General features: G+C 44.4%; 1 protein-coding gene across 4 annotated transcripts; it reads right to left on the bottom strand.

The window, feature by feature from the left end:
* Positions 1-272: 272 nt before the first annotated feature.
* On the bottom strand, positions 273-12,199 carry elk3 (ETS transcription factor ELK3). Of its 4 annotated transcripts, none has more exons than XM_078941771.1 (5): positions 12,053-12,194; positions 8,344-8,571; positions 7,579-8,265; positions 5,640-5,762; positions 273-2,730 (listed from the first exon to the last, which is right to left on the bottom strand). In XM_078941771.1, the coding sequence occupies exons 1-5, from the start codon at positions 12,068-12,070 to the stop codon at positions 2,635-2,637; spliced, it is 1,152 nt and encodes a 383-aa protein (XP_078797897.1). In that variant the 5' UTR covers positions 12,071-12,194; the 3' UTR covers positions 273-2,634. The 4 variants fall into 4 exon arrangements, with proteins under 4 accessions (XP_078797897.1, XP_004082903.1, XP_020569900.1 ...); XM_004082855.5 differs by lacking the exon at positions 12,053-12,194 and adding an exon at positions 11,507-11,759; XM_020714241.3 differs by lacking the exon at positions 5,640-5,762 and having other exon boundaries at positions 12,053-12,199.
* Between the last annotated feature and the right edge of the window lie 2,286 nt (positions 12,200-14,485).

Raw genomic sequence — 14,485 nt, 5'->3', positions numbered from 1 at the left:
GAACCGGAAATAAAAGGGCAGCACTGCTGGAGTCCAACATGTACCAGGAACAGGTCCAATGGCGATGCAAACCGAGCTCCCACCCTCTCCAAATTCACAAAGCACACTAGAGGAGTGAACTCCCACAAACCCTCCAGGACCCTAAAGAGGGTGTATTGCTGGTCCACCGTTCCATGACCGGGATCGCTTTGTTCTTCCTGGATCAACAAATGACCAAACTTACCTCTCAAATATTGTCCATTTATCCACTTAAAGAATGACAAATGTTGAAATACAGAAAGCACAGCCATTTTATTTATTTTTTTAAATTACAGAGCTACACTAAAAAACTATGCAGGAAAACATTATTAGCACTCTGGCTAGCAGATGCTTTGATAGTTCAGGGCCGAACATACACTCATCGTACAAAGAACACCAAACAATTCCAGACATACACACCAGAAGTTTTCACATTTGAAAAATGTGATCAGATGTATGAGAAACTTGTTTTTTAGCCACTGAAATGGTTTCAACTGCAATGAAGATTAAAGTCGTGTTGTTTTCTGGAGTTTTTGCACCGTTTGAGAAAAACGTTAGCTTGCGTTGTTTCCTGTGCAGGATTTTGATAAATGTTACCTTGTGGTGGTTAGAAAACTTCCCTTTGAGGTGTTTGCCTACATTTGTCCAATTCCACAATTGGTTAGTTAGAGGTTCCAATCTTAGCCTTGTTGGTCATTTAGTCTCTGAGCAAGACCTGCAAGCCGTGTCTCCGTCAATCCATTTTGCAAACCCTCTTGATCGTTTTGGATACTGTGCCAGAAGACATTACCAAAGAATATTTGGAAACATTAACAAAGGAGGTGAACGATTCTGGAGTCTTGTGTAGATCCCAAATGTGGATCTTCTTCTTATTCTTTTATACCACTGATTTCTTTACTGTATCACATTTCGAGCTTCATCTCTATTCCTATTGAAACAGATTAAAGTATCTGCCAGGACTATTGCATTGAATGGCAAAAGGAGAAGATGGAAAATAGTTTGCTTCATTAAACTGCGACTTCCAACTCTACACTCTTTTGCAGCCAAGAAGAGAAAAAGGCACAAAGATAAGTGGCTGGTCCCACTTGTGTTCATACTACTAATGGGCATCTTGCTAATCTTTCTGTGAACACATTTGGTTTTTTTTGGGCCATTTCTTTTGTTGTTTTTTTCCATTTTGGTTCTCTTGGCATTTACACTGTACGTGAACCACACCAGGATTCACATGAATGGAAACCAGGATCTCTCCCTTGTTCAGAGTTTAGGTGAGTTTATTGATTAGCTTTACTTACATTTTAAATTTCCCAATTAATACGGAATGTATAGCTAGAAGCTAGCTTAGGGTCAAAACCAGATTAGCTGAAAATGGCCGACTTACGCTCAAAACTATCCGTTCCAATATCTATATTAGCACCTTTAATAATACTTTACTCAAACATGCTAACATCTGATTGTTTTGAAAATTGTTGGTGAAGTCAAGAATATAGATAGTGGCAGTCAGGAATCTGTTAGCCGTGCAGAATGACCCACTTTTCATAAACCCTTGCAGCAGGTGGCACTTGATGTGGACGCCCACTGTCCGGAGACATTTACACATCATCCAATCAAAGCTGTCGCCTGATTTTGTAATGGCGTCGTCCTCACCTGTCACTGGAATGCCACCACGCAACCTCCAAACTTCTAGAAAAAAAACGTCCGTTCGGCATCAACATTTGACATGTCAAAATGCGACTGCCACCTTCCAATTACAAATGTCACCACGCGGCCACCTGCCGACTTTGTTGAAAAACTTGCATTTAGGTCACTATGGATGGCATTTTGCGATATGTGACCATAGGCTTAGCTAGGAAAATTATGCTTTTTAATGATTTTAAACTACCACAATAAACGCTATCTTAGCACAATAAACGTTATGCTAGCAAAACAAACGTTATGCTAGTACAACAAAAGTTATGCAAGGGCAATAAAGGTTATGCTAGCACAAATAAAGTTGTACTAGCATGACAGAAATTATGCTAACACTGCAAAGGTTATGCTAGCACAACAAAAGTAAGGCTAACATAAGCGTTTTTTTTCACCCTCCAAAACTAAAGCAAAGTTTAAATCTCAGCTGTTGGCTCCTGAAGACATAACATCTTCCACCATTGTAGTTCCCTTGTATGAATCCTTCTGGCTCGATGAGATCTTTTTCATACTGAAAAAAATCTCGACATGGATTCCCTTGGATTTTGAGGTGCGGATGCTGAGGTTAGTGAAAGCAACACAAGGATCCCCGAGCTATTTTTTATATTGACAACATCACCGATCAGGATCAAACAAACTATAAAAGGAGAGGAAAAACTTCACGAGGTAAACCCAAAGTCAATCTTATTGCATTTTAACATGAATGTTCGGACAACCCTGAAGTTAACACGATGAAAATAGTCTGCTCCGTTTCAGAGAGAAGCTTAGGTTCTTTTCCCTAAAACTATAAAAGACTCAGATAAATGTTTAATTGGCTTTGGTAGAAGTTCAAGTTTAATGTCGTTTCTCAGTTTAATGTTGGTTTTTTGGTCCTTTGGTCAGTGCTGATTTAACATCTTTGGATCCAGTTTGATCTTCAAGCTCAGGTTTGAATCAGGACTTGGAGGAGCTGGAGGAGAGGAGCAGCGGAGAAGACGCATCTCCGCCGGGCAGAGGAATAGTTAAAGGTCCATTCATCAGGGATGGAAACTGCAAACAAAATAGCCTTTTTAGTGGAAAACGATACAACACTTTAACGTTGGCTGTGTCCAAATTCCCTCTCTACTCTCTAACCCCTAGAGACAAGATAGTGCAGGACTATATAGTCCCCTGAATTTTGGCTTTGTGACGTGGCCTTAAAGGAGTAGATGAGGGAAGAACATCTTTGGTAACTGCTCTTACAGGTGGATACAGGCTGTCTGCAGGCAAAAAATGGGCTTACCTGTCCAAGGGACACAGGTGTCTTATGGGCACTTGCGTATCACCTGCGCACCTGCATGCGTGCAGCATTCACACACATTCAGTAAGGGGCCTGTACTTGCATTTTACTGATGACTAGAGCGTGGCGTAAGGGCACCACACGACAGCAGCAACCGAGAGTCATACAGTAGGTGTGTGTAACTTACATCGTTCTTGCAAATACTTCACTTGTATAATAATGGACTGCACAGCCACTCTCGGCGGTGCAGGTAGATTCAACAAGGAGCTACACCATCGTCTCTCGAGACGGACGGCTGCCGACGATAATAATGGAACATTCCATTTTCATGATGTCCCTTTAGGTGGCCGCATCAGCCTCAAGGGAACTGCAAGACACATCTGTGCTTATCTGAAGATGTAGCCACTTCTCTCTACGACCCTCCACGGCACCGGACAACCCAAGACCCCGCAGCACCCGTGTGACTAAGGCATTACTCTGCTCTTGTGGTCTGCTTTATTTTGTTTTCACCAGTACTATAATTTATAATTGTTTGCGATTATGTTATGGCCCTATTTTGAAAAAGTGGTGATTTGAGCAATGCTACGTTCACACCTGGCCTGCAATGCGCCTTGAAGAACACACTAATTCAGCGTGCAGTGTTCACACTGGACTGGAGCGACACCATCCAAGTTCATATATCTACAGTTGAAAGAGGCTTGGTGGGAGACGTCAAAGCAGTGCAAATCTAATGAGTCTTGCCCCAGGTATTTTCTTGCACAGCTCTACTCTATGAAAGACTTGGTGTCACATAATTCCAGCCGGACACAAACCTCAATTATTACTTTCTCCTCCATTATCACTTTCCTAATGGTTGGCACATCTGTGAATTAAACAGGATGGTAACTATATGTCACTACCAAATCTGAGTCTCTGACTGGTCAGAGTTCAATTGATATAACCTTCAAGGTGCGTTCAATGGCTGCAGGTTTCACATGCTGAGCCCGAAAACTTGACTTGAGTAGCGACGCGTGAACGTGAGTTTCAACGCGCATTTCCATTGACTTTTTATTGAAAGTAGAACGTTCGTTTCCAAGCCCGTAGTGAACGTAGCACAAACGTTCTGAATAGATTTTTCTAAATCATAACTACACTACCGGCTCATTGACACAAAAAATAACAATTTTATGTTATTTTTGCAGGGGATTTTTGAGATAGATTCAGTTTTTTATTATTTCGAATGTAGTTGGAATGTAGAATACGGGGAAAAATAACATTGTGGAAACAGACTGGAAACAAAACAGTTTTTGCTTTGATTTGAACAGGAATCTATTGCTGTGTCTCTTTGCTACAGAAATATAGCCTGAAGCGCCATTGTCTATGACGCAACGCTGCATCCAAACTCCACATGACAAAAACATCTCCTCTCAGCAAATTTTCTGTGCATTTTATCAATCAAAAACTTTTGCACTGAAGTCAAAAGCAGCTTCACGCTTTCATTGCATCCTTCAGACATAAGTGGAACTGGTGTCTGAAGGATGTGAAAACATCTCCCATCCATCCACTGGCCGTCTATTCTGCAGAGATTGTGTAACGTTATAAGGACTTTAGAGTCTGAATGTGCTGCTTTTTTGATGCTGGTATGAGGACTTTCTAACAGACCAACTGTCTCCCTTTAGGACCTAGCCAACAGGAAGTTGTCCCGGTATCCTCCACACCAGAGCAGAAACATCTGCTGCTTATTTTGAAACCCTGGCAAACGTGGATCACACCTACACAAACACCACGCACACATGGTTGAATGGAGACCAACTTCTAGAGGTAAGCCTGTTGTTAAAAAGCGGCTGTAAAGTTATAGATAGACACTAATTTCGACAGTGCCTATCTGTATAAAACCCGTCATTTGTGAAAATGCAAGCATTTCTCTGTGTTGATGAGTTTAGCTGTCCAGAGTTGGAATTAGGACAAATTTAGTGGTGGAGAGGAGCAGCCGCATCGTATCCCTTGTTCTATCCTAGGCACTTTAACGCTGGGAGTTGGGTCATCTAGACCCACTAGACAGTGCTCTGAACCTTTTTTCTTCAATGATTTGTGATCTTCACTGGTGTCCATGGATTACATGAAATCTTTCCACCTTTATCCACCTTTGTCATGGTAGGGAGAACACGTCAATGGAAGGATGGGGTCATCTGGACCCCATAGGATAGCACAAGGGTTAAGAGGTGTGCAGAGGTTTTGCAGTTCCCTAGGGGCTTAAAGGACATCGTGACAATGGAACGTGCCATTATCATGTGTGTGGTAAGTGTATCGTGCAATATTCGTAAGGATACTATAAGTTGCACGCAGTTATGACACACGGATGATGCTGGTGTACGTTGGCCTTACACCACACTTGTTATGGTCAGCGTGCTGGCCCCTTACTGCGTGCATGCACCGGGTGTTCAGGTGCCTGTGGGATGTCCACACAAACCACACTCTGGTTGTCTAATTTCCTCAGTGCTAACAGTCAGGCACAATGGTCATCATCGCGTATGGCTCATTTAGTAAACTAGTTTAATTTAAGTATTTGACTCTATCTAGTTTCATATTCTATATTCCTGTTTGGGTCTAGACTGGCTAAGGTTTTTTATGACCAGTTTAGAGATTACCAGGTGGTGCTGAAGGTCCTAGTACTTTCAGTAAAGCGAATAATGAAATTTACCTGGAAGAGCTGGGCGTGGTTTTGGAGCTGGGCGGGGCTGAGTGGTCCCACTGGGCTCAAACCAGACCAAAACTGGATACTTGAGAGTAAAGGACTGGGAGTGAGGAGTAGACCAGACGGAGTCTAAATGTAAAGAAGACATCAAATCTATTTTCAGAGGAGAAATTTTTGGTATTCTACTCAAAACTACAGGTCTAGGTGCACCCTGGTAGCCCTTGGGTTTCAACCATTAGTTCCCTGGGTATGTATGGAACCATTTCTCAAGTCAGCTTTCTGATCCTGGCTGATACCGGTAGCCTCTGAGTCTCCAGGGCTGATCGGATATCTGTCAGCTGTTAGTCACTGAGGAGTCACATCATCATAGCTACACCTCAAGTATCATCTGTTGGTGCTTTACTCAACTCCAGAATCAGCATATGGTGGGTTTGGCTTCCCAAACCCATTCCCATTGACGTTCCGGTCACATAGCAGGAATGTTGTATATTATTCCCCCAGTTGGTACCAAAACAACAGTTTATCACAACATAAGACCGTAGAAAAGATCTCTGCACTGTGATGGACGTGACAGTATCTCTAGCAAATCCTCAACAATTTCTGTCGTGTTTACCTTATTGCTTGATACAGAGTGAATATGTGTTTATAAATAGTGTTAATATTGAATTATACAATCAATTGTATGTTGATGCATATTTCATGATCAGAGTTTACATTGGATATTTTTAAATCAAAGCGATCTTTATTTTCTGGAGAAAAACAAGAAGAGACGAACTTTCTCCCTGAAATGACGCTTTGTATCACTTAAGATGACGTTTAGCATAATTACCACTTTACTTTACTAGTTAGTTCTCATACACCAGCAGCAATAGAGCGAGGTTGCAGCCTCAATAGTCGTTACCATGACAACAGGTCACGCCGTGTATCAAATAGTCCATATCTTGTGACGAACAATTTAAAGTGATAATATTAAAGTAAAGAAAGAATTGGTGTCATTTAATTCCGGCTGGGCGCAAACTGCAATGATTAATTTCTCCTCCATGATTTCAAACAACTGGCACTTCCTGTATTGAACAGGAACTTTGACTGGTCCAAGTTCCACTGATTTAACTTTCAACGCACGTTCAATGGCCACGAACTTTGCCTGTAGAGTAGAAAACCTGTCGTGCACAATTGTGAACGCCAGGGTGAGTGTCTACGTGCATCTAAAGAGACTTTTTATTGGAAGTGGCCGCTTGAACACGGGTTGCCGGTGGCGGTGTGAACATAGCTTTACATGTATTATGTACTGAATGGTTGACATATATGTGTGCTTTTTGCCTTTTTACATGATGGTCAACAGTTGAAATCTAGCCTTTGGCTCATTCTGGTTTTTCTAAACATGTACGATCCTGTGTTTTCCGAAATTGCTCTGTCACCTTTTAAGTTATTATGATTATGATCATTATGATGATGATGATGATTATTATTAAATGGCCAAACAAGCCCCCCTTAAAACACAATGGCACCCTACATCAGACAATACATTGGCTTTTCCTAGTTTAGAGGAAAGTGGGGCAGAAAGTGATTCAAACTGTGTTGAATTGGTTTCTGAAGCTGAGGGTCTGCAGACACGTGAACGAGTGCGTTGGGAAACATCCCGTCCGGCCTTTGCCTCTTTCCGTCTGTGGTTTACGCGCAGCGGCGCGTGATTGCTCAGTCTGGAAAGGAGCATCAGCTGAATGCCTGAATTGTAGGCAGACTATCCTCTTTTGGTCGGAGTTGCTGCCAGAGAATCAGGAGCGTCAGGAACATATGGCTTCACTTAGAAACCTCCTCCTCCTCCTTCTCCTCCCCTCTTTCCACTCACCTCTCTGTTTCCTCTCCCTGCCTGACCCCCCCCCCATCTCCTGCAGTGACTTACAGATGTGCATGCGAAAGCTGATGTGGACAGGTAGATGTGTACCTGAGCAGTGAGGAAGGCGGGGGTCATGGAGCCAGAAGGCAGAGCCGGGCTGTTGAGGGCAATGGAGACGAGGTCACTTCCTGTAAGGAGGAGCGAGGAGGCGGGGATTTCCAAACCTTTCGGTTTCCTGCCTTTCAGCGGCGTGCTGTGAGCCAACCCCCTTCTCTCTGACGCTGACTGGGTCTTTAGCCTCTCCCTCTCCCTCTGACCGGACGACAGATTCAGAGGCTGGATGCCAGGCTCCAAATCATCTGCTTCATCGCTCTGGCTCCGCCCCATCATCCCCATGTGGGCGGAGCTTTGTAGTGGGGAGCAAGAGAGCTGAGAAGACGCCCTGGAGGGGTTGGAGGAAGGGGGCGGGGTGTAAGAGCGGCCACCGTTGGTCACGAACCGGATGACCGAAGAGCTGTCGTCATGACGATCAGATCTGGGCTCCGATTTGATTGGTCGCGGGTGTTCCGAGAGCTGCTGCAAGGAGCTTGCAGGGAAAGAGGAGAAAAGGCCGGATTGGAGGCACTGGTTTCTCTGCCGTCCATCTTCGTCATCCAGCTCAGGTTCTGAAGACGCTCCTGCGCTCCCGGCGCTGCTGCGACCCGACTCCACCGCTGGAGGCTCCATCTTCAGGATCTCCGGGAGCGACACAAACTTGTAGACAAACTTTTGCCCGTTCACCTTCTTGATGATGTTCTGCAAAGGGAAAAAGAAGGAGTTCCTCATATCAAATCGGTGAAAGCCTGGTGTGCTCCGCTCAGGAGCTTGGCCCACCTTGTCGTAGTAGTAGCGCAGCGCTCGGCTCAGCTTGTCGTAGTTCATGTTGGTCTTGTTCTTGCGCAGTCCCCACAGCTTCGCCACCTCCTCTGACTTGAGCAGTTTGAACTCGCCATCCGTGGAGGTCCAGCAGATGAGATGTTTGTGGCTTTGGTCGAACAGAAGCTGCAGCAGGAACTGCCAGAGCGTGATGGAGCTTTCCATGACGATGAATGTCCTGGGGATCTGGAAAAAAAAAAAGACACCAAACATCAATCTGAAAAACAACAAATAGATTGATGAATAAGAACTGGTCAGCTGATCCACCCAATTATTGAGTAATGTAGATTTAGGGACCTGTCTGATGTGTACCCCGCCTTCGCCCAACTGTAGTTGGGATAGGCTCCAGCAACCCAGTAAGTACAAAAAGATTTAGCAGGTTAAGAAAAATGGATGGACGGACGGACGGATGGATGGATGGATTGTTGATTGGTTAGTTGGATGGATGGATGGATGGATGGATGGATGGATGGATGGATTGAGTTGATCATTGTTAACCTCAAATGAGGTTGGGATGGTTTTATGAGCAGCAAAGTCTAAACCGTCTTTGATGATTTGGTGAACTGAGCTCATTCATTGCTGTGCATTAAACTGATGACGTAGACGTGGAGAACAGAAAGCACAGTCTGGTAAACTCAGTACCATTTGGCTGCTACTGCAGGAACATTTCACACTTCTTTGCTCTCACACTGCACTTTTGCGGTTGGATCTAACCGCCCTGAAGATGTGGAGTTACAAAATGAGCTTGTTTGTGGGCGGATTTACCCTCAAGGATCTTTTAAAAAGAAGAAAAAAGGAAAGTCAGGAAGAGGATATCCTACTTCGTACGTGATGGTTTTGTCCTCTGATAAGTGCCTGGAACTCCTCACTGATCCAAGAGGACTTTTCCAGCTTCTTCAGATTTGCAGTGTCAAAACACACACACACACACACACACACCGCACATATGTCACTTATTCTCCTTGGCTAACTGGATTTCCTATCTGAGTCACAGCGTAGTGAAGGATCATGTCGCATTGCAGCGCCAACAAGCGTTCAACTTTATCCAGACATCGGATCTTTCTCATGTATACACAAAGAAAGGCAATGGAGGCTAAGTCAGCTCCAGCTACAACAAACGAATCATACTGCCATCTAGATGGTGTTAAAACAGATCAAGGAAAATAATATAAATAGGAAATAAATAAACACTTTCATAAGTCAATAAAATGCTTTAAAAGTGTTTTTTTTCTTACAAAGTAGGGCTTGGATTTTAATAACCTTTGACAACTTCAAACATTCAGTAAACAAAAATGATTTATCCTTTTTGTTTGTTTACTTTTCATCCAGGATTGGGGGGGGGGGGGGGGGGGGTTGACCTCAGCAGCCGCAGATGGTCCTGCCTGCACATGCAGGCCAACTGCAGCTGCATGTGCAGGCTTGTGGTTTTGCTACTTCCTCACACAACTTATGAGCAGATGGCATTATCATTTCCTAAACAGATATGCTCTTTGACCAAAGTTCCACTGTATTTCAAGTCGTAGAAAATGTTTAAAAAGGGAAAATGGCTGACGAGGTTTGGTGCCCTGGCTCGTTTCACATTCATATCTGGGCGCGCTCCATTTCGTTTCGCTCATGTGTGACGGACAGACACCGGAGAATGGTTTGCAGATGTTTCCATGGTGATTTCTCAGGATGTGGTCAGTGACCCTTTTTTACCCGCGTGTTTACCTGGAAACCGCTGACTGTCTGGGAGTGTCTGCTTCCTGTGTCCGCTCACAAAACGGCTACTGTCTGCGACGCGCCGTGCTCTTCGTGCAATATGATGCTAAAAATATGATGCTTCATAAAAGCATCCTGCCTTTCAGCAAATCCAAATGAATCGGTTGATGTTGGGGTTTTTTAAAATTATTTCTGTGTTTTCTTTAAAAGGAAGCCCACCAACAGAAAAAGGGGAAAGTATGAACAATGATCCCTTAACGTGCACAGGTACACAACCCACTGTGCTCCTGCTTCCTATTTCCTGCATAGGTGTGTGTGTGTTTGTGTGTGAGGTGATGGAGGAACTGCAGTGATCTGTGTCTGTCTAAAGGAGGACTTCCTGTCATTCAGCTTTGGGGCGTCATTCCCGGAGAGAGGCTCTCCAGGACTTCCTGTCTCCGGGAAGCACCCAAAAAAAAAAAAGGGGAAAAAAAAGCACACGTGCACATCAGAGACACGCACATGTTGTGCATGTGTCTTTGCTTGTGTTAAGCTCTGTTCTTGTTAACAACTCACAGATGTAGAAGTGTTTTGGTAAGAGTGAGCACACGGCTACATCTATGCCCTGATGTCACATTCTGATGTATGGGCTTTCAGTCTAAGGTGTGTGTGTTTGTGTGGGTGGGGTTGTGTGGGGGGGCATCAGGAAATATTTATGCAGAATAAAAAAGCAGATTTCTACATCTCTGTTCTCTCCAAGTCTCTACTTTCCAGCAGGTGTAAACTTTGTGTTCAGTCCAGGTGAATAAAGAAGTAGGGTTTGTCTCTCTGCAAGAACTGAAGTCGCACATAAGTGAGGCTGTCCGTTTCCTGCAGGCTGGTGATTCCTCTTAGTTTGGTGAATCTGTGAGCAGCAGCAGCAGCAGCAGCAACAGCAACGAGGTCCTGCTGGAGCTCAAACAGTTCTTTGTTTTTCCAACAGTGACTCATTTTCAAGATGTTGTCTGCTGCCAGCTTCAATCCGGAAGCGCATAGCAATTAGTCTGCGAGGTCCAGACAAACCAGAAAGTCAACTGAACGGTTTTTAAAGGAGCCACGGCACATTTCTTTGACACTGGAGTTGGTCATCGGACCTTTTTAGTCCCCCCTTTATCACAACTATACCCTAGCAAAGTGTGTGTGAATGTGTGTGTGTGTTGGGGGGTGTTATAATTTTAAAGCGTTTTAAGCGCCGCTCCTTGCCTTTTACGCACAGCTTTACTCGTTTTTACGCACGAGATTTACCAAATGCGCGCGTTTCTCTACACTTTTCTTCACGTTGCTCTGCAGTAAAGATGTTAGGGAGTTACGAGTAGGATGCGTGAACGTTTTGAGCGCGCACGAGTTTGCAGACATGCGTAAACTTCAGAAAGTTGGAGACTGAAGGAAACATGGAACCTACCCGTCAGTCAGTGCCGCAGCTCCTCTGTCCGTCTGCGCGCCCGGGATGTGCGCGTTTCTTTATAGATGCGGGGTGTGTGTGCGGCGTTGGGGCTCCATGCTGCCGCCGTCCCGCCGTCTGAAAGCGGATCCGAGGCTCCTCTCTCTCCTGACTCAGAGCAGGAAATCGGGACGCGCAGACGGGGAACGGGCGCACTTCCTCTGGCGCAGTATTCCCGTCTGTGTAAACACACGCACCCGCGCGCAAAGTCTCTATTTCCCATAAACACACCCCTTGAACAACTTTCACATGCGCGCGAGGGCAGCGTGGTCACACACGCACGGACATGTTTTTCTTGAGCGCAGACTTTAGTGGTACAATCATATTTCGAACTCATGCACGGACACGCGCTCACACGTGCGCCTTTAAATATTGTAAGGCTTTACACACACACACACACACCTTCACACACACACACCAAATGACAACTGACGTCATCTTCTTCCTGCTCACCAGGAGAGGTTCCTGTTTCTGCACACACACACGCGCGTGCGCACACACACTTACCTTGTGTGTTTGATACATAAGCTACACGATGTTAAACAAAGGGTTGCTTTCTTGACAAGGCCATGTTGTAAGAAACAAGGAAAAGTAAAAAAAGGACAAAAGGAACTCTGAATTTTCGTTTTTTCATGAAGTTCTGCAGCAAAGAAATCTCCTTTTTCACACATCTGCAGTCTGTTGATGTGGCTTGTTAAAAATAAAAATTCATTGTAAATTCAAGCCGCATGCGGCATTGGGTTCCCCTGTCCCCCACAGGCTCCTCGTTCTCCACCTCTGCCCCTGACATCCTGGTCACATGACAAATTCAAAAAACAAAAAGACTGTGTTTTTCAAAACGGCGGCTTTTCTGTTATTTTCTTCTCCATAGCAACCATTTTATGATTTGGTCGCCAGGGGTGACGAACGGTCATTTTTAGAAGAATCGACAAAGGTACATTTTTGGATTTCCTTGGCAACAGGGTTTTTGTCAACCACGCCAAACATCCCATCATGTTGATCAGATCTCATGTCATGATGTTCAGCTTGAGCCAAGGATGCATGTGTTACATTTTCACAATAATCCAGTAAAACATTTCTGAGCAACAAGAAAACTCAACCCTTGTGAGCTCACCACGCTAAAATAGTTCAATGTCCACAAAACGTGCGTCCAAGGTTGCATTTGTTGTTGGCTCCACGTATTTAAAGTTAAACTTAAAGTTCAAATCCCATTATCTTGGAGGCACCATTTGATTCATCCCCTGGAGGAGCTGCAGAAACAGCCACACTCAGGAACCATCTAGTGTCTTAACCCTAACCGTGACCGTAATCCTGACCTTAACCCTTCCTCTAGGTCCGTGCGGCGTAAAACAAAGTTCAGGGCTGGCCGCACATATTTACAAAACTACGCGCGAATAGAAAGGCTCTACCTTAAGACCAACGTGTTTTTCCCAAGAAGATCCCGATGGAGCCTGAGGAACTATGGGCGGATACATTTAAAACCCTGAGTCAGAAAAAGATACAAAAGGTGATACATTCAAGATGGCGGGCTGATCCCGAGGTCAAAGGTCAATAAAACTTTGGTTGTGGTTTTAGACAGAAACTGGCGTTGTGTGTGAAATTTTGTTAGGATTGTTCAAACTTTTTCCCCCATATTGTGGGAAAACGTGAAAATCTTCAAATTTCACACTTTCCCCAAAGTGGCTGCAAAGCCTTAGGTCCTGTGGCCATCCCATAATAATTACAAAACTTCATTTGGAAACTCCGCACATGTGTGTTCTGGTTTCGTTAGTGGATTTCAATTGTTTTTCATTTTGGCCCCATTCATTTTTATGACCATTTCCTCTGCTGTGATGTCATCGAGCGTGTAGATTTTGAGTTGGGGTGAAATTTTCACTCAAAGTCGCAGTAATGAATGAATCTGGTCATTGTAGTCCAGGACAAATACGTACATAGAACATTAAGTCAAAAGTGGGACGGACCAGAGACGTTCACTCCGCCCACCCCAATGAATGCTGGGAGAAAGGAAACCTTGAAGGAAACCTTGGATCCACCTGTCAATCAAAAAACAGGCCCCCCATGACGCAAACATTTCAAGTCCCACTCCGATCATCTGTTGATCTACTGTAAAGGTGTCACCGGAGGTCTTTTAATCGCGATGATGCTGTTTTTAGCACAAATCAAAAACCTGTGTCGTTTTCTAGGACATAGTTTCTGCAAAGCGACAGGAGTTCATCAGAAATTCACCTCTGAGTTGTGGGCGGGACTTTTGGCGTTGAAGTAGGCCTCTGCTGATATCCCATCAGTCTTTTGGTTTACACTCTCACACCCACTACCTTACAGCCCCTCACAACCCCAAGCTAACATTGGCTGTTCAACAAAAATGGTGAGCAACGTTGGAGCCATCCAGACGTTCAGGGCTGGGCTCCTTCTGAGGGCAGTTTGCACGTTTTTCTCGTGCACACGTTGGTTTTCCTACAGTAATTCCAGTCCCACAGTCCAAAATTCTTGATCTTGTCTCTAAATTCTCCTTAGTTGTGTGATTGTCTGGCCTTGGAGAGTCTGATGACCTGTCCAGGGTTTACCCCGCCTTTACCCAGCTATGGCAAGGATAGGCCCCAGCAACCCAACCACCCTGTAAGGGATTCAGCCGGCTCAGAAGATGGATGAAATGAAAACAGCTGATGTTAGAAGAAGCCCACCCCCCCATTTGTCGTAAATAATAAGTAACGACAGAGTCATGCATACATCATAAAGGCTTCGAAACGTTTTATTTGAGGACTAAAGTTAAACTTTCTCACAAGCTAATCAGTGGGGAAATGCTTTGTAAAGGTGTTCATTGGAGGAACTGCAGCGTTTGAGACTTCCTGGTGTGTCCAATCTGTAACCAAAGGTATGGGCTTATGGAAGCGATTGTGTAGCATAAATAAAAAAAATGTCAAAAACAGAAATGCTCGCTTT

This window comes from Oryzias latipes, chromosome 23, assembly GCF_053564925.1.
Source record: "Oryzias latipes strain Hd-rR chromosome 23, Olatipes_Hd-rR_3.1".
In the NCBI taxonomy this organism is placed as follows: domain Eukaryota; kingdom Metazoa; phylum Chordata; class Actinopteri; order Beloniformes; family Adrianichthyidae; genus Oryzias; species Oryzias latipes.
This window is presented reverse-complemented; position numbering and strand designations above follow the sequence as displayed.

Coding starts and splice junctions, on each gene's coding strand:
- elk3 (XM_078941771.1), bottom strand. Junction 8,266..8,343: donor TGCGCTACTACTACGACAAG/GTGGGCCAAGCT, acceptor TTCCCTTTGCAG/AACATCATCAAGAAGGTGAA. Junction 5,763..7,578: donor CCGCCTTCCTCACTGCTCAG/GTACACATCTAC, acceptor CTTTACATTTAG/ACTCCGTCTGGTCTACTCCT.